The sequence below is a fragment of the Tamandua tetradactyla genome, chromosome 8 (assembly GCF_023851605.1).
Source record: "Tamandua tetradactyla isolate mTamTet1 chromosome 8, mTamTet1.pri, whole genome shotgun sequence".
In the NCBI taxonomy this organism is placed as follows: Eukaryota; Metazoa; Chordata; class Mammalia; order Pilosa; family Myrmecophagidae; genus Tamandua; species Tamandua tetradactyla.
In genome coordinates, this window is record NC_135334.1 from 75,053,580 (window position 1) to 75,077,326 (window position 23,747).

At 39.1% G+C, this 23,747-nt stretch overlaps 1 protein-coding gene across 7 annotated transcripts in view; it reads left to right on the forward strand.

Moving 5' to 3' along the window:
* Nucleotides 1-23,747, forward strand: part of STIM1 (stromal interaction molecule 1) — a 311,883-nt gene that overhangs the window by 247,597 nt on the left and 40,539 nt on the right. For all 7 annotated transcript variants that reach the window (XM_077113754.1, XM_077113755.1, XM_077113760.1 and 4 more), the window contains 2 exons: nucleotides 4,693-4,804; nucleotides 8,110-8,225. In XM_077113754.1, the coding sequence (XP_076969869.1) occupies nucleotides 4,693-4,804; nucleotides 8,110-8,225 (228 nt within the window). The remainder of the gene's footprint in view (nucleotides 1-4,692; nucleotides 4,805-8,109; nucleotides 8,226-23,747) is intronic.

The following is a 23,747-nucleotide window of genomic DNA, read 5'->3' on the forward strand; positions in this document are numbered from 1 at the left end:
CTCTCTAAGCCCAACTCTGCATGAGAAACCTTTCCCCTCCCCGCTACGTGGGGCATGACATCCAGGGATGAAAGTTCTCCCTGGCCACATTGGAGATGATTCCCAGGGATGAGCCAGGCCCTGGCACCATGGAATCAACAATAACATCCTGATAAAACAGGGGAAAAGAAATGTAACAAGTCAGGTATCAGTGGCTGAGCGAGTTCAAATAGAGTCGAGAGGCTACATTGGAAGTCACTGTTATGTGTACTTCAGTTAGACATTGCTACCTATCATAACTTGCCAAATCCCAACCAAAACCATCTCTGCCAATCCTAAAGAATACCTGGGGCATTATATAAGATTGTACAAAGATTTCATGCACTAGGGTAGCTTTCCAAAACCTACAACCTCCAGATGGTTCCCTGGATTGATAAATCCTGAAATGCAGATGGGCTAGCCTTTTCAGAACATCAACTAGTTCCATCCTCTATCCCATATTATTGACAGCCCCTTCCAACATGAAAAAGTTAGAATGGGCATAACCCAAATACCCCTAAAGAGTTAGAGAAAGATCAAAGGTGATGGTAGAGTTGCACAGAGAAGTTAGAGTTTAACAAATGAGTATGATTGCCAAATCGTTATACTGATATTTCTTTTGGTCTCCAGTATCCTGGAGCAGCTATTAGTAAAAAACTAAAAATGTGGAATGGTAACCCATACCAAACTCTGAAATCTGTTCGACAGCTAATTGTTGTGATGTATTTGAAATTAATAGCTTTTATGTATGTATGTTATTTAAAGAGAAGGAGGAGTGTAACAAAGAATATAGAATTTAACAAGTGAGTATGTCTGGTGAATCATTATATTGATATTTCTGTTAGTCTCCAGTGACTTGGAGCAGTGAAAAGAAAAAATGAATCATCGTGGAACTGTAACCCAAGCAAACTTTAAATTTGTGCTATAAGTGCTTGTTAAAATGTACCTGGAAATTTATTGCTGTTTTTGTGTATACATATTTCACAATTTAAAAAAATGAAAAAAATTAAGGAGGACACCTATCACTTTCAAATCAAAATGAATGGAATACCTAAATATAAGATCCAGGAATATATTACTCCTGAAGAAATTATATGAAAGCTTTTAGGGTCTCGTGTTAGACAATGGTTTCTTAAAATTTATACCCAAAGCACAAGCAGTACAAAAAAAATAGATAAATGAGACATTCTCAAAATTATATGCTTTTTGCATCAAAGTACCTTGTCATGAAAGTGAAAAGATAACATACAGATTGGTAAAAAATATTTTGAAACCACATAGCTAATAAGTTTTAATATCTAGTATATTTAAGAGATCCTATGACTGAACATTAAAGAGAGAAAGAACCCATTTTAAAAATGGGCCAGGTTGGTGCAACGGTGGCTCAGTGGCTCTATGATGCCGGAGACCTGGGTTTGCTTCCTGGTGCCTGCCCATGCAATAAATAAATAAATAAATATGCCAAAGACTTGATTAAACAGTTGTCCAAAGAAGATATACAAATGGCTAAAAAGCAGGTTAAAAGATGCTCAACATTATTAGCTATTATGGTAATGCAAATCAAAACCTCAATGAAATATCATTTCATATCCACTAGAATGACTACTTTAAAAAAAACCCAGAAAATCACAGGTGTTAGGAAGATGTTCAGAAATAGTAACACTTACTAATTGCTGGTAAGAATATAAAATGGTGCAGCTGCTATGGAAGAAAATTTGACAGTTCCTCAGGAAGCTAAATATAAAATTACCATATGACCCAGCAATCCTGCTACTAGGAATATCCCCAGAAGAACTGAAACTAGGGACTCAAACAAATATTTACACACTACTCTTAGTGACGTTATTCACAATTTTCAAAAGATGGATGCAACCCAGGTGTCCATCAGCTGATGAATGGCTAAACCAAATGTTGTACATATGTACAGTGGAATATTATTCACTTGTATAAAGTAATGAAATATTGATGCATGCAACAGCATGGATGAGCCTTGAAGACATTATGTTGCATGAAATAAGCCAAACACAAAATAACCTTATTGTATGATCTCACTGGTATGAAATAATTAGAACAACGAAATTCACAGAGTCAGAACCTAGATTATGGGTTTCCAGGGGCTGGGGTGTGGGGTAGGGAATAGGAAGTTAATTCTTAATTCATGCCAAGTTTCTGTTGGGGATGATGGAGAATATGATATTCGTATATGATATGCAAATTCATAGAGTCATAATCTAGGATATAGGTTATTAGGGAATAGATTGGGCATGGAGAATGGGGGGCTGATGCTTAATTTGTACAGGATTTCCATTTAGGTTGAATGCAAAGATTTGGAAATGTCTGGTGGCAATGTTAGCACATTGTGAGTGTTAACAGCACTGAATTATGTAGGTGAATGTGGCTGAAAGGAGAAGATTTGGGCTATGCATGTTATTAGAAAGAAAATTAAAAGATAAAACATGGGACTGTAACAGTGAACTCTGTTGTGGATGATAGATTGGGGTTAATAGCACATGTATAAGAATGTTCTTTCATGAAGTATAACAAATATATGACACTGATACACCTTGTAATAACAGGGTTGTATATGGGAGAAATAGACCTAACAGAAACTACGGACTATTGTTAATAATACTATTTTAATATTCTTTCATCAATTGAAACAAAGGTACCACACTAATGCAAAGCATCAGCAACTAGGGGATATATGTTTAATTGTTGTTCTGGTGGAAAAACATAACTTTTATGTAAACCTACAATTTCTCTAAATTATGAAAATAATAATTTAAAAAACATGCTGTGTGAAAGAAGACACAAAATATTTTATATTGTATGATTCCATTTATATAAAATGTAAATATACATAAATCTATAGAGACAGAACTCGATTAGGATTATGTAGGGATGGGGAAGGGTAATGGGATTGAGAAGTGACCTCTAAGGCATGTGAAGTTTTCTTTTTGGAGTAGTGAAAATGTTTTAAATTTGTGGTGATGAATCCACAATCCTGTGAATATACTAAAAGAAATTAGTAGTACGCTTTGGATAGAGTATGGTATATGAATATATCTCAATAAAACTACTCTTTTTTTCAAAGAAAAGAATGGGGGATGGGGATTGGTTGCTGCCACGGAGAGAGTACAATTTACTGGTCTTTATTGCAATTTTTCATCCTCTTCCTCCTGCTGTTTACTGGATGCTATACAGCATTCCTCTGGCCTCCAGAGTTTCAAAATCATTGTTTCAGACAGTTCTTCCCTGATTAATGGTTGTTCTAGTGGAAAAACTGAGACCTGGAGCTCCCTACTTTGTCGTCTTCCCACAATCTCATTGAGGCACTGAATTTTTAATTTTGTTTAAATTTAAGTAGCTACATCTGACTTTTGACTACTAATTTGGAAAGCACAGCTCTGAATAGACATATTAAATAAGCCAATAAATGCAAAGTTCTGATGATGCTCTATAACTAGCACACTGTAGGTATGAGAAGAGCAGAGGTCTATTGACTACCCTGAAAGTGCAGACCTCACTAAACTGACCAGAGCAACCCGAGCAGGCCCACCCTAGAATAATAGTATTAACTGCCTTAGTATAGTAGTCAAGGCCCTACATGGCATGGTTTCAGCTTTCTTAGTTGAATAGTCTATATTCTAGAAACATCAAAATTTTCATCTTTGTACCTGACTTTATTCTATATAGAAAGCTTTCTCCCCCACATCCATTAGATATTTCAGATATGCTCCTGCTAATCCTTTGTGCTTCAATTCATTGTCTCCGAAGCTGTCCCTGGACCCATAGCTGGTTATTCCCTTTTTCTTTCATGTTCTTTATAATTCTTTTATCAGATTTCATGTTCCAGTGATGATGCTGTTTAGTTCACGATCTCTTCCAGTGGATTGGTAACTAACTCTCTGAAGCATGGGCACTAAGTGAAAGCTTCATGAATCCTAGTTAAATGGCTGGCTGGCTGGCTGGCTGGCTGTTGGTTCTCAGCTATAGTTAAACTTAGAGATTTTTTAAAAATATTTTAAGTCAAATTTATTAAGGTATAATTTACATAGAGTAAAATAAACCAATTTTTAAGTAGATTGAAGTATTAGTGGTTAGTGAGAGGGAAAGGTAAGGGATATGTCATGTATGAGTTTTTTCTTTTTTTTGCTGGAGGGATACAAATGTTCAAAAAAATGATGATGGTGATGAATACACAGCTATGTGATGATGTTGTGAGCTACTGATTGTAATCATGTCAAAAATGTTTGTATGTTTGCTTGTTGTTCATAACAAAAATATATTTAAAAAAAACAAATCAAGTGTATAGTTTGATGAATTTTGACAAGCACCACATGTGTAACCAGCTCTGTATTCAAGATATAGGACGTTTCTATGACCCCAAATGGTTTCTGTGTTTACAGTCACTGTCCAGTCTCTACTCCTGACTCAAGTTAACTACTAATAAGCTTTCTATTACTCTTTCTATTTCTATTGTCTTTTCTAGCATTTCATAAAAATAGATTCATACAATATGTGCTCCTTTCAGACTTAGGATTTTCTGGGAGAGAGAGTGATATCAAACAAATACATAAACACATGGTACATGTTAAGGTCATGTGACTGTGACAATAGTGCAAACAGTGCCTAGTACTTTGGAGTCACAGCTTTGCTTGTCTCTCTCCATAGTGTATAACTGGACCGTGGATGAAGTGGTGCAGTGGCTGATCACATATGTGGAGCTGCCTCAATACGAGGAAACCTTCCGGAAGCTGCAACTCAGTGGTCACTCCATGCCGAGGTCAGAAAGGGAATGGGATTCTCTCATTTGGAGGTGCAAGGAATGGGTTGGTATGGGCCTGTCTTCAGGCTCCTTTGGCCAGTTCGATGAGATTCCACCCTTTCCAGGGGAGAGAATATAGATCTCTCCTGTTCTCATTTCTTTTGTTTGCTTGTTTAGAACATGATGGGCACTTTGCATTCATTCTCTAATTTGATATTTCTGTCTCTCCTGGGAACAGTACCAATAGCTGTCATTTATTGAGTGCTTATTATATGTCAGGTACTGTACTCAAAACTTTATATACAGTATCTCATTTATTTCTTACATCAACCCTATAAGTTGGGTATTATTATTGTCTCCATTTTATAGGTGATCAAAATAGTCAAGTAACTTGCAAGGTCACATGTCCAGTTAAGTGTAAATTTGTCATTTGAATTTAGATCTGGATATCCTTCAAATCCTGTGGTGTTTCTGTTTTCTTGTACTGTCCTTCCAGCAGCTGCTTCTTTTATCTCCCAGGAGCCTGGACCCTTTTAGTCTCTCCTGGTATCTGTATGTAATTTATCTAACTAAAATAGTACAGAGTTGGGGGCTGATTACCACTGGCACCAGCTTCCTCTTGGGATGACTCCTTCAACAGCTATCATATCACGACTCTTTGCCTTATGTGCAGGTACAATATGCTAAGGCTTAGGGTGGGAGTGAGGACGGGATGCTTGGACTTCTTGTTATATCAAACTAGTGCCATCTGTCATTCAGTCATTAATTCATTTACGTATTCATTCAACAAATATTTATTGGTTACCTGCTCTGCACCAAGCACTTGTGCAGGGTGCTGGGGATATAGATGAGAACAACCTGCCATTGCCCTCAGTGGGCTTACTCTCTGGTAAGTGCTGATTTTGTATAATCTGTCATCTTATTACGTAGGTGCATCTGGTTATGAGCTTCAACAAAGGGGAAAGGGGAAGGTGAAGCTGTTCGAGTGCCCACACATTGCAGTCTTCAGCCACAGAGCTACCAGGCCCTGCTGTCCAGGCCTAGCTGAGCTGGCTGTTCCCTCCTCTGCTGCCTGCAGCCTCCTCTTCACAGCTTCTCCCTACTCTGGAGAGAGTAATAATCTCAATGTTTGTACATCCCTTTATAGAGTTCTTTCTTTTTTCTCACAACAATTCTGGGAAGAAGGAATTACTATCCCAAGTTTTGGGTAAGCAAACTGAATCTCAAATAATTTGTAATCTATCCAAGCTGGTAAGTGGCAGAGCTGGGATTTGAACTCAGGTCTGTGTGGTTCTAAATGTTCTGTTTTGTTTTTTTTTTCTTTTACTGCATATTCCTCTTGCCTCATGTGGTTGAAGATAGACTTCCTGGCAATATTCTAGTTTAGTTCTATTTAACAAAACTTTACTAGCACCTGTTATGTGCCATATTATCTGTTGAATTCTGACGAGAAAGAGATCCATTAAACCTGTTCCCCTGCCTTGGGGAAGAAGGTACCGTGTTTAATGGATTATATAGACAAGTGAGTAGATCTTTGACCACAATGCTTCAAGATTTAGATTTCTTTCTTACTACAAAAGGCCAGGCTGCCCATAGAAATTAGCAGTGCTGTTTTGTGGTTCCCTGGACCATTCCATCTTGTGGAATGGCTATGACTTTCATTCAAACTTCAAAGTATAGGATAAGAATTAGTCCTCAGGTCATAGGTTTATTTAGGGATTAGACTCAAGACCACGTCCAGACCCAGCCATACTGGGCAGAAGAATAGAAAATGTCAAGTTGTGATACTTTGGTGGCAGCAGGAGTCATGGAGCCTTCATTGCATGGTGTCTGGCGGATGTGGTTCTAGGCCCATCACCAGGCAGTGTGGTATATGGAAAGAATCTAGCCGATTTGAGCTTGTTCCTGGCTTTGCCACTTACTTGCTGTGTGACTTTGGACAAGTTTCTCAGCTCTGAGTCTCAATTGTCTTATTTATAAGGTGAAACTAATAATAGAGTTCTTAAAGTTGTTGTGAGGATTAAAAGAGGAATTGTATGTAAAGTGTTGGAACAGTACCACATAACAGAGTTGTTGCTTAGTAAATGTTAGCTTCCTTTCCCATTTCTGTAGATAACTCTCTAGCTCATAGGGTTCTTTGAGAAGTAACTATTGAAAAGACGACAAATTTATTTTGATCAGTTAGATGAAGTCCTACCAACTTAGTAGTGGCACTGTAAAGAGGAGTGCCCTCAAACTCTCAGGCTTGTCAGAAACATCTGATTTGACCTCATTTCAAACAGAAGGAAACTGAAGCCCAAGGGGAGAAGAGAGGTGGTTGGTTTGGGGACAGTTTATGATCTTCTGAGTGAGCCATTGGTAGAACTGGTGCTAGAAGCCATATCCTAACCTGCCCTGATCTCAGTGCCTCACTGTCTCCCTTGTAGGTGGGTTTGATTGCTTTCCAGGGCCACAGAAGGAAGAAGCACTTCTTAAGTACTCAAGCAGGAATATACATAACACACTGTGATATCAAAGCTTCTTTTATACCTGGGGAAACAGAGCTATACATCAGAAGCCATCACTAACCTTACAGAGTAGTATAGTGTTAAAAGCTCACTTGTGAGACCCAGAACAGACTTCCCAACCTTTCATATTGTAAACCCTTCTCCTATACTTACCGTGTTCCAGCAGAAGAGAAACAAAGACTAGTTTTTCCCAGGTCATTTTCTTGTTTATAGGCTGTTTATTATTAGACTTATCATTGGCAGTATGGTTGAAGGGCATAAAACATTACAGTAATCTGGTTGGCAGTAAATTGTATTGCAGTGATCCAAATACAAGCTAACAAAACTAATGCATATTTTGTCATCAGGAAGTTTATATGTGGGTTAGGATTAGTATAATTTAGAGGTTCCTAGAATCACTACATCATATGGTATGATGTTTTGACCTGGGATGGGCAAGAGAATACATTTACATGATGGCAGTACAAGAATAAATAAATAGTGGATAATCCCTAGAAGGAGAGGCACAACAGAAAATTTACAGTTGGATATGAGAATGGTCATAGATGGATAATCCTTAGAGAATAGGATACTCAGGAACTGGTGGGGATGGATAAAGAGAATGGGGAAATTCTTGGTAAATGTTCTCTGTCCCTCAGTATACCCTATTGAGATCAACTGGTGTAGATTCTGTATTCTAGAGTGCAGAGGAGAGCAATCATCAAGAGCTAGAAGCTATAAGAGTGGTTCTTGGCGAAGGTAGAGATCCCAATGGGATACTTCCCAGCTTTGCTGACAGGGAATTGACACTCCCCTCCCCACTCTTTGCCTCAACAGACTAGCTGTAACCAACACCACCATGACAGGGACCGTTCTGAAGATGACAGACCGGAGCCATCGTCAGAAGCTGCAGCTGAAGGCTCTGGACACAGTGCTCTTTGGACCTCCTCTCTGTGAGTCCTGTGGAGAGAAGGGCTATGCTGTACCATGAAACCCAAGGCTGTTGGGGTGGCTGGGCTAAGGTCCTGGGTTCCCTAGTTACCTGTAAGAAAGTGCCTCCACTTATTTCTGTTTGTGCTGAGCTGTGGAATTGTCTTGTATCTTAGTCTAGCCAGACATCCATTTCTCTTTTTTTTTTTTTTATAGGTTTTTTGTCTCTTTAGTTAAATTTATTCCTAGGTATTTTATTCTTTTAGTTGCAATTGTAAATGGGATTCGTTTCTTGATTTCCCCCTCCACTTGTTCATTGCTAGTGTATAGAAATGCTACAGATTTTTGAATGTTGATCTTGTAACCTGCTACTTTGCTGTACTCATTTATTAGCTCTAGTAGTTTTGTTGTGGATTTTTCCGGGTTTTCGACGTATAATATCATATCGTCTGCAAACAGTGATAGTTTTACTTCTTCCTTTCCTATTTTGATGCCTTGTATTTCTTTTTCTTGTCTAATTGCTCTGGCTAGAACCTCCAACACGATGTTGGATAATAGTGGTGATAATGGACATCCTTGTCTTGTTCCTGATATTAGGGGGAAAGTTTTCAATTTTTCCCCATTGAGGATGATATTAGCTGTGGGTTTTTCATATATTCCCTCTATCATTTTAAGGAAGTTCCCTTGTATTCCTATCTTTTGAAGTGTTTTCAACAGGAAAGGATGTTGAATCTTGTCAAATGTCTTCTCTGCATCAATTGAGATGATCATGTGATTTTTCTGCTTTGATTTGTTGATATGGTGTATTAAATTAATTGATTTTCTTATGTTGAATCATCCTTGCATACCTGGGATGAATCCTACTTGGTCATGATGTATAGTTCTTTTAATGTGTTGTTGGATTCGATTTGCTAGAATTTTATTGAGGATTTTTGCATCTATATTCATTAAAGAGATTGGTCTGTAGTTTTCTTTTTTTGTAATATCTTTGCCTGGTTTTGGTATGAGGGTGATGTTGGCTTCATAGAATGAATTAGGTAGCTTTCCCTCCACTTCAATTTTTTTGAAGAGTTTGAGGAGAGTTGGTACTAATTCTTTCTGGAATGTTTGGTAGAATTCACATGTGAAGCCATCTGGTCCTGGACTTTTCTTTTTAGGAAGCTTTTGAATGACTGATTCAATTTCTTTACTTGTGATTGGTTTGTTGAGGTCATTTATTTCTTCTCGAGTCAGAGTTGGTTGTTCATGTCTTTCCAGGAACCCGTCCATTTCATCTAAATTGTTGTATTTATTAGCGTAAAGTTGTTCATAGTATCCTGTTATTACCTCCTTTATTTCTGTGAGGTCAGTGGTTATGTCTCCTCTTCCATTTCTGATCTTATTTATTTGCATCCTCTCTCTTCTTCTTTTTGTCAATCTTGCTAAGGGCCCATCAATCTTATTGATTTTCTCATAGAACCAACTTCTGGTCTTATTGATTTTCTCTATTGTTTTCATGTTCTCAATTTCATTTATTTCTGCTCTAATCTTTGTTATTTCTTTCCTTTTGCTTGCTTTGGGGTTACATTGCTGTTCTTTCTCCAGTTCTTCCAAGTGGACAGTTAATTCCTGAATTTTTGCCTTTTCTTCTTTTCTGATATAGGCATTTAGGACAATAAATTTCCCTCTTAGCACTGCCTTTGCTGCATCCCATAGGTTTTGATACGTTGTGTTTTCGTTTTCATTCACCTCGAGATATTTACTAATTTCTCTTGCAATTTCTTCCTTGACCCACTCGTTGTTTAAGAGTGTGTTGTTGAGCCTCCACGTATTTGTGAATTTTCTGGCACTCTGCCTATTATTGATTTCCAACTTCATTCCTTTATGATCCGAGAAAGTGTTGTGTATGGTTTCAATCTTTTTAAATTTGTTAAGACTTGCTTTGTGACCCAGCATATGGTCTATCTTTGAGAATGATCCATGAGCACTTGAGAAAAAGGTGTATCCTGCTGTTGTGGGATGTAATGTCCTATAAATATCTGTTAAGTCTAGCTCATTTATAGTAATATTCAAATTCTCTATTTCTTTATTGATCCTCTGTCTAGATGTTCTGTCCATTGATGAGAGTGGTGAATTGAAGTCTCCAACTATTATGGTATATGTGTCTATTTCCCTTTTCAGTGTTTGCAGTGTATTCCTCACGTGTTTTGGGGCATTCTGGTTCAGTGCATAAATATTTATGATTGTTATGTCTTCTTGTTTAATTGTTCCTTTTATTAGTAGATAGTGTCCTTCTTTGTCTCTTTTAACTGTTTTACATTTGAAGTCTAATTTGTTGGATATTAGTATAGCTAGTCCTGCTCTTTTCTGGTTGTTATTTGCATGAAATATCTTTTCCCAACCTTTCACTTTCAACTTATGTTTATCTTTGGGTCTAAGATGTGTTTCCTGTAGACAGCATATAGAAGGATCCTGTTTTTTAATCCATTCTGCCAGTCTATGTCTTTTGATTGGGGAATTCAGTCCATTAACATTTAGTGTTATTACTGTTTGGATAATATTTTCCTCTACCATTTTGCCTTTTGTATTATATATATCATATCTGATTTTCCTTCTTTCTACACTTCTCCATACCTCTCTCTTCTGTCTTTTTGTATCTGACTCTAGTGCTCCCTTTAGTATTTCTTGCAGAGCTGGTCTCTTGGTCACAAATTCTCTCAGTGACTTTTTGTCTGAGAATGTTTTAATTTCTCCCTCATTTTTGAAGGATAATTTTGCTGGATATAGGAGTCTTTGTTGGCAGTTTTTCTCTTTTAGTAATTTAAATATATCATCCCACTGTCTTCTAGCTTCCATGGTTTCTGCTCAGAAATCTACATATAGTCTTATTGGGTTTCCCTTGTATGTGATGGATTGTTTTTCTCTTGCTGCTTTCAAGATCCTCTCTTTCTCTTTGACCTCTGACATTCTAACTATAAGTGTCTTGGAGAACACCTATTTGGGTCTATTCTCTTTGGGGTGCGCTGCACTTCTTGGATCTGTAATTTTAGGTCTTTCATAAGAGTTGGGAAATTTTCAGTGATAATTTCTTCCATTAGTTTTTCTCCTCCTTTTCCCTTCTCTTCTCCTTCTGGGACACCCACAACACGTATATTTGTGCGCTTCATATTGTCATTCAGTTCCCTGATCCCCTGTTCAAATTTTTCCATTCTTTTCCGGATAGTTTCTGTTTCTTTTTGGAATTCAGATGTTCCATCCTCCAATTCACTAATTCTAGCTTCTGTCTCTTTAAATCTACCATTGTAGGTATCCATTGTTTTTTCCATATTTTCTACTTTGTCCTTCACTCCCATAAGTTCTGTGATTTGTTTTTTCAGTTTTTCTATTTCTTCTTTTTGTTCAGCCCATGTCTTCTTCATGTCCTCCCTCAATTTATTGATTTGGTTTTTGAAGAGGTTTTCCATTTCTGTTTGTATATTCAGCATTAGTTGTCTCAGCTCCTGTATCTCATTTGAACTATTGGTTTGTTCCTTTGACTGGGCCATATCTTCAATTTTCCGAGCATGATCCGTTATCTTCTGCTGGCGTCTGGGCATTTAATCAGATTTCCCTGGGTGTGGGACCCAGCAGGTTAAAAGATTTTTCTGTGAAATCTCTGGGCTCTGTTTTTCTTATCCTGCCCAGTAGGTGGCACTCGTGGCACTCATCTGTCTGCGGGTCCCACCAGTAAAAGATGCTGTGGCTCCTTTAACTTTCGAAAACTCTCGCTGTAGGGGAGGGTCGCCAGCCAAAGCGGCTTGGGGTGTGCCAATCCGAATCTCCCAGCCAGCCTGGGAATCCACGCGTGGGGAGAGTCGCCGGCCTCCGCCGCTTGGGGGAGTGCCTGTCCAAATTTCCCAGCCGGCCCGGGGCGCCAAGCGTGGTGGGGGGGGCGCCGGCTGCCGCGGCTTGTGGGAGCGCCTGACCAAATTTCCCAGCCGGCCCGGGGCGCCAAGCGTGGCGGGGGGGGTGCCGGCCGCCACGGCTTGGGGGAGTGCCTATCCACCTTTCCCAGCCGGACCGGGAAGCCACGTGTTTGGAAAGGACCCCGGTCGCCGGTCTCCGCGGCTTGTGGGATCTCCGATCCAATTCTCCCAGCTGGTCCGGGCGGCCACACGTTGAGGGGGGGGTGCCAGGTGCCGCGGCTTGAGGGGATTGCCTGTCCAATTCTCCCAGCCGGCCCAGGAAGGAGGGAGGGAGGGACTCCGGCCCCCTGCCGCCCTGGCCTGGGGAAGCACGCACCCCTCGGTGATCTCACCACAGCAGGTTCTCCCAGCCAGTCAGCCGTTCCAGAATGGGGTACGCTGTCTTCTTGGTCTCTGTCGTGGCTCCGGGAGCTGTTCTGTACCGTTTCTACTTCCCTAGTAGCTGTTCTGGAGGAGGAACTAAGACCCACGCATCTTACTAAGCCGCCATCTTCTCCGGAAGTCCAGACATCCATTTCTTAAAGAAATATCTGCTTTGTGGGAGTTCTATGCTGGACTGCATAGGGAGACCTGGATGACTCATATTCTTCCCGAAATTGATAAAATGAGTGCTTTAGAGAGGTACACAGGACTCCTGGGGCCCAGAGTAGAGTTAAAAAAGGCATCTTACAGAAGAGGCATGCAACCTCTGCCTTTAAGAATGCACAGGGCTTTATTTCATGAAAGTGGCAGAAGAGAAAATTTTAGGTGGAAGAAATAACCTGAGCAAGAAAACAAAGGCTAAAATGCAAAAGATATGTTTAGGAATAGCAAATAACCTGCTAAAAACTGAATGCCATTTAGCTTTTCCCGGTTCTCACTATGAACCTATAGAATGTATGAACTGATTGCTGAATATCTTCTTGTGCTTGGACAACCAGGAGGACTAACTGGGCTTGCAGTGGAGCAAGAAAGACACTCAGACCTAGAAAAGGGCAGTCTCTTCTGCCAGTGGCTAGTTGCAAGAATTAGATAGTTCAGTCCCTAGAGATCTGCCAGTTGGAATAACCAGCCTTGCCATCCTTTTTCTTATTTTAAGTGAACTCAAGGGGAACAAAATTAGCAAGCTTTCTAAGCAAATTAGCCTTGACTAAGCTAGCTTTAGGGCCCACTCCCTGCCCTTTGTGAGCTCTTGGCATCATTTGAGGGTGCCAGCAGCTTTATGCTATTGAGCCAAGAACCAGTCCAGAGAAACAGCTGGCAGGTAGGGGTAGAGGCACTACAACTTTCTTTGTCTTTGTATTTGATTTGGAAAGTATCCCAAGCTAATGTCTCATTACAGCTAGAGGTATACCTTTAGGAAAAGTGCGAAGCAGAGTAACATGGGAGAAAACCATTTCTATTTCTTTTGGTACCTTTTTTGTTGTTCCTAGGACACATTTTGCTTGCCTTTTGATTGTGAATGAATGATACAATGAATGACTGTGTCTTTTATTGAGGCCCACCTTATATATTGAGCAGTGGTCTTTCTTTCATTCACCAATGTTTATTGAGCATTTGTTATGTACCAGTGGAATGGCAGGAACTCTGCTCTCAAGGAGTTTGTCTAAATAGAGATAGGAGTGTCAACAAATACAGTAAAAGGTCAAGAAATCTAATACATGTTATAGGTATCATGTAAATCTGTCCAGATTTCAGCGAGGGGCAAAAATGACAAGGAGTTTTTCTATTGGAGGTCAGAAAGGTTTCTTGAGCTGAGTCTTTGTTTCTTTTGTTAAAGCAGCCGGAATGCAATATACCATAAATGGATTGGCTTTTATAAGGGGATTTATTATTTTACAAATTTACAGTTCTAAGACCAAGAAAATGTCTGAATTAAAGCATGAACAGGATGGTACCTGGACTCTGAAGAAAGGCTTTTGGTATCTAGAACACCTCTGTCACATGGGAAGGCATGTAGCTGACATCTGCTGGTCCTTGCTCCTGGTTCTGTTGTTTCAGCTTCTGATTCCAGTGGGCTTTCTCTCTGTGTCCTTTGAATCTTCTCTTAGCATCTCCAGGACATTTATCTCTCTAAGCATCTGTAGGTCCTCTCTTAGCTTCTCCTGGGCAAACTCTAGATTTCATCTCTTAGCTTCCCTTGGCTCTCTCTGTGATTCTGGCTCTTTTCAGTTTCTTTGGGTTCTTGCTTAGCATCTCCCAGGGCATTTCTGTCACCAAGTGTCTGTGTTTTTTTCCAAAATGTCTCCCTCATTAAGGACCTCAGTAAGAGGATTAAGACTGGCCCACTTTGAATGGGCAGGGTCACAGCTCCATGGGAAGCTGCCTTATTAAACTTTCCCCATTAATAGCTTGCATTCCTCTTTTTATACATTGGCAAGAACAACTTACACCCAAAGAATTATACCCAGGGTAAAAACTGCCTACTTTTAAAATTGTAAAATGTAACATACATACAAAGCAAAGAAAGAAAAAAGCAATAATTTTCAAAGCACACTTCAACAAGTTGTTACAGAACAGATCCCAGAGTTTGTCATGGGCAATTGTTCCACCATCTCAGATTTTTCCCTCTAGCTGCTCCAAAACACTGGAGGCTAGAAGGAATATTAATATAGTGATTCAGCAGTCATACTCATTTACCAAATCCTATTCTCTCTGTTATACCTCCTCCTTCTCTTTTGGTCTTTCTCCCGATCTATAGGGATCTTTGGGCAATACCCATTCTGACTTCTCATGTTGAGAAGGGGTATCAACACTAAAGGATGAGGGGATATAATTAATTGATAATCTTGGAGAGGCTGGTCCCTCTGGGTTTCAAGTTTTATCTGATCTAGGAACTCTCTGGGAATAATATGTTCCAGGAAAGCAGACTTAGTGCATGAAACCTTTATAGAGTCTCAGTTCAAGCCCTAGGTGTTCTCAAGAGTCAACAGGAGTGATGCTGATTGGGGGTTAGCAAACCATGGTAATCAGCACTGTCTAAATGAAGATTGCCTAAAAGATGCCTCCAGAATAGCCTCCAGATACCACTTGATCTCTCTTAGGCACTGATGTCTTATTCTATTATACCTCTTTTCCTCCCCTTGGTCCGGAAGGCCTTGTTGATCCCATGGTGAAAGCTGGCTACTTTTGCAATAGTTCCTTTCATCCCTGTCACACCCCCACTCCCTACCCCCAGGAAGAGGAAGCTTTCAACTGCCTGAAAGTCTTCCTTAGTCTTCTGAGATGTATTATTAGCAGTTATATGTTCTGTATCAAAATAAGACTTACCATATCTGAAAGGGTGCATTAGAAACTGCAGGTTAAAGTAGGTAAGGATTCTAGTCTAGAAAAATCAGATGGGAACAAAAGTATAGGAACCATAATTGTGGGACCGTAGTTCTAGGTTCAGAAGGTCAGAGTCAGTAAAAAGAAAAAGCCCTAGTAAATGAGGTTAGAAAGATATCAGAGCAGAAGTATTTTCTCCTATACCCATTTCATATAGCCTAAGGGCTGCTTGTGATGTAAAAGAGGTCAGAGGTCTGCTGGAAATTGTTTTTGAGAAGCAGAGTAGAGGTACTAGAGCTAAGAAAGAGCTCATTATGATCTGTCTCTACTTCATTTGAATGGGCATTTATTGTGTGTTTACAAGGTGCCAGGCTTTAAGCTTGGGGCCCTGGTTATAGAAAGGTGAGTAAGTCATTGTTTCTGCCCTCAAGTAATTAAGTCTAGTTAGGGAGATGAACATGTAATCATACAAGTACAATACAGTAAGGTAAGTGTTGTAATGGAAAAGAGGACTTAGTAAAGTTGAATCCATACAAGGGAGCATTTACAATAGAATGTAATAAAGCATATGTGCAAAACTATTACTGTAGGGGATGGGGGTGGAAGTAGTTCTCTCTGAGCATGAGGTTCAAGAAAGTTGTCTATAGAGTCAATCATCTAGGGTCTAGATAAATAAGTAATTTCTTCTGCCCACAACTCTGTGTAAGTTCTATGGTCCTGATCCTTTCCCATTGACTGCGATACTAGTTCTTCTTCTATAATTTTTCCCTGGCCTATTTCTCTGTTTCTCTTTTGAAGTATTTCTAATACGTAGAAGCAGGGGAGAAGTTGTCAGGTATTTTGTTGTCTAGGGTTAAGCACTAATCCTAGCCCAAGGGCTGAATTTCAACCTGGAAGGACTGCACTGTGCTGGAATAAAAGGTCACAGAGAGGTCTGTGGTCTGGTTTGTATTCTTGCCTCATTTTCTCCACTTCTGCCCTCTCAGATCTAGGTAAAAGGACCTGTGCCATCTTTCTACCTTTGCTCTATCTTGACTAGAACTTTCCCTGACTCAGAAAGAAAAGATAAATGTGCCTGCAGATTGAGTCCAGAGCTCAGTGGGCAGGCCTGCCAAGGAGACCCCACTCCCAGCCAATCTCCTCCCCAGCAGCTGAGAAATCATGAGAAAGGTCTTTGGCACAGAAATAAAGAAGAGCAGGGGGGGGTCTGGCATTCACACTAATAACTACTTCCTGTGACAGCTCAGCTTCCTGTAATAATCCCTAGCCAGAAACCTGCAACAGCTCAGCTGGATACCATGGTGTCTAGGTCTGACTGTGGGACCAGTTGTCCTTGTTGGCCTTCTTAATGGGAGATCTTTGAGAAAGGCTGAGAGTGATCAACTAAGAAATACAGACTCGAGCCATGGCATGTAGAATGGCAGAGTAAAGACCTCCAAAAGTCCTCTCCTCCAAAAGCAGCAAGAACACTGGCAAAAAAAAGAGTCAAGCAAATTTTTTCAGAAGTCTGGAAATTAACCAAAAGCTAATGTTTTTTCAAGAAAAACAATGGAACCTTGGTAATAACAGCACTTTGTAGCATTTTAACTTCCCTTATTCCCATCCCCCTCTCCTCAGCTCAATGGAAGCCTTGAAAACCAACAACTATTACAGTGTTTTAGTTTGCTAGAGTTGCCAAAAATGCAACATACCAGAAATGGACTGCCTTATTAAAATGAGGATTTATTAGCTCACAAGCTTACAGTTCTGAGGCTCTGAAAATGCCCAGTTTAGACATTATCAAGACGATACCTTCTTCCTGAAGACAGACTGCTGGCAATCCCGAATTCCTCTGTCAGATGACAAGGCACATGGAGACATCTACTGGTCTCTCCCTTCTCTTCCAGGTTTTGTTGCTTTCAGCTTCTGGCTTGCATGGCTTTCTCTCTCAACTTCTGTGTCTTTCTCCTGGATTCATTCTCTTATAAAAGTCCCAGTAAGAGGATTAAGACCCACCCTGAATGAGGTGGCTCACATCATAACTTAAGATTCTGCTCACCAAAAGATCCTATTTGCAATGGGTTCACATGTGCAGGTATGGATTAGCTTTAAGAACGTAATTTTCTGGGGTCCATAAATCCTCAAAACCATCACACAGTAAAAAACTAGCAGAAGAAGCCACTGGAGAAGTCAGAGTGGGGTTGGAGCTCCTTCAAAACCCAGTTTTTAGAGAACTGTCATTATTTGACCTGTCTGGGGTCATTTAATGACCCTGGGGGCATTTTTCAAAAAAGAACCAATAGAAATTGTTTAAAATTAAAGGTGACTGAGGCAGCAATAACCAAAAGGGGGAAGAAGTAATAGGACAGAATAAAGTCTTAGTGGCTGAGAAAGTTCAGAGTGAGAAGGTTATCCTGGAGGGTGTTCCTAGGTTTATATAAATATCCCTCACTAGTTTATATTGTATTGGAGTGGCTGGTGGGAAGTACCTGAAACTGTTCAACTGTTTCCAGTAGCCTTGATTCTCGAAGACTGTATAACTATATAGCTTTTACAGTGTGACTGTGATTGTGAAAACCTTATGTCTAATGTACCTTTCATCAAGTGTATGGACGGATTAGTAAAAAAGTATGGGTAAAAATATTAAATATATATTAAAAAAAAATATATATATATATATTTTTTTTTTTTAAAAAAGCCAGCAACATATAAAAAGTTGTGCTGGTTTGAAAGTATTATGTACCCCAGAAAAGCCATGTTTTAATTTTGATTCAGTCTTGTGGGAGTAGTTTCTTTTAATCCTGAGTAAATACTATAGGTTGGGATCTTTTGATTAAATTATCTCCATGGAGATATGACATGCCCAATTGTGAGTATGACCTTTTGATTAAATGGAGATTTGACTCAACCCATTTCAGATAGGTCTTGATTAGCTTACCAGAATCCCTTACTCATTTTACGTAGGTTTTGATTAGTTTACTGGAATCCTTTAAAAGAAGAAACATTTTGAAGAGAGCCAGAAACAACATAGCTGACAGAAACTTCAGAGCAAAGATTACAGATGCTGACACTTGGAGAACAGAGACACAGATGTTTGGAGATGCATGGGAGCCCAGCAGACATCATCATGAGATGTTAAGCCATGAGAAGTTAAGATGTCACCATGAGATGCTAAGCAAGCTAGAACCTGGAGAGAGCTGAGGGGAACCAAGTGATGAAAATGAGGAACTCCCTGCAGGAGCTGAGGCTGGAGCAATGGAGCCAGGAGCAAGGGAACCAGCACATGCCAGCCATGTGACTTCCAAGCTACTAGAGGTGTTCCAGACTCATCAGCCTTTCTTGAATTAAGGTATCTTTCCCTGGATGTCTTAGTTTGGATATTTTTATAGACTTAGAACTATAAACTTGTAACTAATTAAATTCTCTGTTTAAAAAACCATTCCATTTCTGGTATACTACATTCTGGCATCTTATAGAGTAATACAAAAGGATTATACCCCTTGTCTAATTGGGATTTATCCCTGGAATGCAAGATTCATTCAACATTTGGAAATCAATCATGTAATACACCACATTAATAGAGTAAAGTAAAAAAAATGATCATCTCAATTGATACAGAAAATGCGTTTGCCAAAAATCAAACACCTTTTTATGGTAAAAACATGCAACAAACTAGAAACAAACGTGCACCTCAACCTGCTAAAGAACATCTACATAAAATTCTTATCTAACATCATGCTTAATATTGAAAGATTGATAACTTTCTCTCTAAGGCCAGGAACAAGACAGTCTAGGGGTGTTAGCTGTTACATTCAACTTTGTAATAGAGAGTCTAGCCAATGAAGTAAGGCAAGAAAAATTTTCTGATTGGAAAGGAAGAAGCAAAAGCATCTCTATTTTCACATAACATATCTTGTATATAGAAAATCCTTAGGAACCCCCCCACACATGAGGAAACTATTTGAGCTAATAAATTCGACAAGGTTGCATGATACAAGATTAATATGTGAAAATCAATTGTGTTTCTTTACAATAGCAATGAGCAAACTGGAAGAGAAACCAATACAGCAATTCAATTTATGATAGCATCAAAAAGAATAAAATACTTATGAATACATTTAATAAAAGAATTGCAAAAAACAATACAGCAATTCAATTTATGATAGCATCAAAAAGAATAAAATACTTATGAATAAATTTAATAAAAGAATTTCAAAACTATAAAACATAATTGAAGGAAATTAGAGAAGACCTAAATAAATGGAGAAACATCCCATATTCGTCAATTAGAAGACTGAATATTATTAAGATGGAAATAGTGCCCAATTTCATCTATTGACTCAACACATTCCCTATTAAAATCACAATTGGAAGGGGGAGAAACCAAAATGGTGGCTTAGTGAAGTGTGGGAATTAGCTCATCCTCCAGAGCAGCTAATAAATAGCCAGGAACAGTACAGAACAACTTCTGGGGCCACATCAATGAGCAGACACACAGCGTACCCCAGTTTGGATAAGCTGGACCAGCTGCAAGCCCACCTAGAACTGCAAGCCCCCCCAAGCTGCATCGGCCACCACCCCTCCCCAACAGGCTGCTTCCCAGAGAGGAAAGGAAGGCGACTTTACTAGCAGCAGGGGACTGAGCTCTACCAAGCTCCAATTTGTGGAATTAATTAACAAATTCTGACTACTAAAAATAGGTCTCAAGTAAAAGCTGAGGTTGCTGGTTTTTGCCCAGAGGGGGCAGGGCTGATGAAAAAAGGAAAACAAAAACAAAAACAAAAACATGGAGGTTTTTTTTGGATCTGAGAGCACAAAATACGTGAAAGGGTCCGGGCCCTGAATGAAAGGAGGGGGCACATAGGACCTGGAGATACACAGAGCAATGTACCAACTTAAGATCTTGATTCACAAACCTGAGGAACGGGTGTCATGCTCTGAAAAGGAATTTTTTTCTTCTTCTCTTTTTTTTGTGGCTGTGCTTCTATGGCTTGACTGCCCTTTGGATACAACTGCAAGCCTTCTCACACAGAATTAAGCTTGTCTTAGAGCTTGTCTGGAGGCTGTGCCTTTCCCAGGAGAGGGGTGGGGCCCAGCTCAGGTGGAGTCCCTCCCTCGAGGAATTCACACCACAGGGTCTAGAAAACTGAAGCCTTTAAGCCAACCTACAACCACTCCTCTGTCTCAAACATACCCAAGGGAGAGTCTGCTGAAGTTAAAGATACCACATCACCTTATGCTGGTGGGATCCACAGACAGACAAGCGCCACATACTGGATGGGCTAGATAAACAGAGTGTAGAGGCTTCATAGGAAAGTTTTTCAACCTGCTGGGTCTCACCCTTAGCGAAAAGCGATGCAGGTGACTCTTTCCTCCAGAGAAAAGGCCAGTTTGGTCTGGGAAAATCTGACTGGGGTCTAAAAGTAGACCTTCCTGGGGGTGGGGTGGGGAAAGGCACCATACAGGCAGGGGAAGAAACAAGAAAAGAAGAACTGAAAAATTCTGATCTGTTAAACAAAACCTTAGTTAGAGGTCTAGAATAAGCTGAACTGAATGTCAAAGAACAGATAGATAACAAATTCATCCAGCAAGAAAATCCTAGGTAAAAAAAAGTGAAAACTATCTCCAGAATAAACTAATTAAGTAAATTAAATGCCTAGATGTCAGTGAAAAATAATGAATCATACTAGGAAAATTGAAGATGTGGCCCAGTTAAAGGAACAAACGAACAATTCAAATGAAACACAGGAGTTGAAATAATTCAGAATGTTCGAACAGACATGGAAAACTTCATAAAAAATCAAATCAGTGAATTGAGGGAGAATATAAAGAAGGCAAGGGACGAACCAAAAGAAGAAATTGAAAGTCTGAAAATAAAAATCACAGAACTTATGGGAATGAACATCACAGTGGAAGAGATGAAAAAACAATGGAAACCTACAAAGTTAGATTTCAAGAGGCAGAAGACAGGATTAGTGGACTGGAGGGTGGGACATCTGAAATCTGACAAGCAAAAGAAAATATAGGGGAAAGAATGAAAAAAAAGAGCAGGGACTCAGGGAATTTAATGACAACATGAAGCACATGAATATATGTGTTGTAGGTGTCCCAGAAGGAGAAGAGAAGGGAAAAGGAGGAGAAAAACTAATGGAGGAAATTATCACTGAAAATTTCCCAACTCTTATGAAAGACTTAAAATTACAGATCCAAGAAGTGCAGCATACCCCAAACAGAATCGATCCAAATAGACATATTCCAAGATACTTACTAATTAGAAAGTCAAATATCAAAGAGAAAGAGAGAATTTTGAATGCAGCAAGAGAAAAGCAATCCATCACATACAAGTTAAGCCTATAACACTATACATAGATTTATCAACCAAAACTATGGAGGCAAGATGACAGTGGTATGATGTATTTAAGATACTAAAAGAGAAAAACTGCCAACCAAGAATTCTATATCCAGCAAAATTGTTCTTCGAAAATGAAGGGGAAATGTTCTAAAACATTTTCAGACAAAAAAATCACTGAGAGTATTTGTGACCAAGAGAATAGCTTTGCAAGAAATACTAAAGGGAGCACTAGAGGTAGGAAAAGACAGCAGAGAGAATGTGGGCAAGGGTGTAGAAATGAAGACTATCAGTAAAGGTAAAAAGAAGAAAAATTAGATATGACATATAAAATCCAAAAGGCAAAGCAGTAGAAGAAAGTTCTGCCCTTACAGTAATAACAGTAAATCTTAATGAATTAAACTCCCCATTCAAAAGACATAGACGGGCAGAATAGATTGAAAAACAGGACTCATCTATATGCTGTCTACAGGAGACACATTTTAGACCTAAGGATAAACATAGGTTGAAAGTGAAGGGTTGTGAAAAGATATTTCATGCAAACAATCAGAAAAGTGCAAGAGTAGCTATACTAATATCAAACAAATTAGACTTCAAATGTAAAACAATTAAAAGAGACAAAGAAGGACACTATGTATTAATAAAGGAGCAATTCAATAAGAAGACATGACAGTCATAAATATTTATGCATGAAGCCAGAGTGCTCCAAAATACATGAGGCAAACACTGAGAAGAGAAATAGACACATCTACCATAATAGCTGGAGATTTCAATTCTCTGCTCTCATCAATGGACAGAACATCTAAACAGAAGATCAATAGAGTAACAGAGAATTTGAATAATACAATAAACGAATTAGACATAACAGACATTTATAGAACATTGCACTCCACAATAGCAGGATACACCTTATTTCAAGTGTTCATGGATCATTCTCAAAGAGAGTCTGTATGCTGGGTCACAAAGCAAGTCTCAATAAATTTAAAAAGATTGAAATCATGCAAAACACTTTCTTAGATCATAAAGGAATGAAGTTGGAAATCAGTAGTAGGTAGAGGGCCAGAAAATTCACAAATATGTGGAGGCTCAACAACACACTCTTAAACAACCAGTGGCTCAAGGAAGAAATTACAAGAGAAATCAGTAAATATATTGAGGCAAATGAAAATGAAACACAATATATAAAAATTTATGGGATGCAGCAAAGGCAGTACTCAGAGTGAAATGTATTGCCCTAAATGCCTATATCAAAAAAGAAGAAAGAGCAAAGTGGAGAAATTAAGAGAAAGAACTAGAGAAAGAACAGCAACTAAAGGAAGCAAAAGGAGCAGAAATAAATGAAATTGAGAACATGAAAACAATTGAGAAAATCAACAAAACCAGAAGTTGATTCTATAAGAAAGCCAATAAGATTGATGGACCCTTAGTGAGGTTGACAAAGAAAAGAAGAGAGAGGATGCAAATAAATAAAATCAGAAATGGAAGAGGAGACATAACCCCTGACCCTGCCGAAATAAAGGAGGTAATGAGAGGGTACTATGGAGAACTTTATCCTTATAAACTAAACAATGTAGATGAAATGGACAACTTCTTAGAAAGACATGAACAACCAACCTTGACTCAAGAAGAAATAGATGCCCTCAATGAATCAATCATAAGAAATTGAAATAGTCCTTTAGAAGCTCCCAAGAAAGAAAAGTCTAGGACCAGATGGCTTCACATGTGCATTCTGTCAAATATTCAAGAAAGAATTAGTACCAATCCTGCTCAAACGCTTCAAAAAAATTGAAGAGGAGGGAAGGCCACCTAACTCATTCTATGAAGCCAACATCACCCTCATATCAAAGCCAGCAAAGACACTACAAGATAGAAAATTATAGACCAATCTCTCTAATGAATATAGATGCAAAAATCTTCAACAAAATTCTTGCAAATCGAAGCCAGCAGTACATTAAAAGAATTATACACCATGACCAAGTAGGAGTCATTCCAGGTATGCAAGCTTGGTTCAACTTAAGAAAATCAAT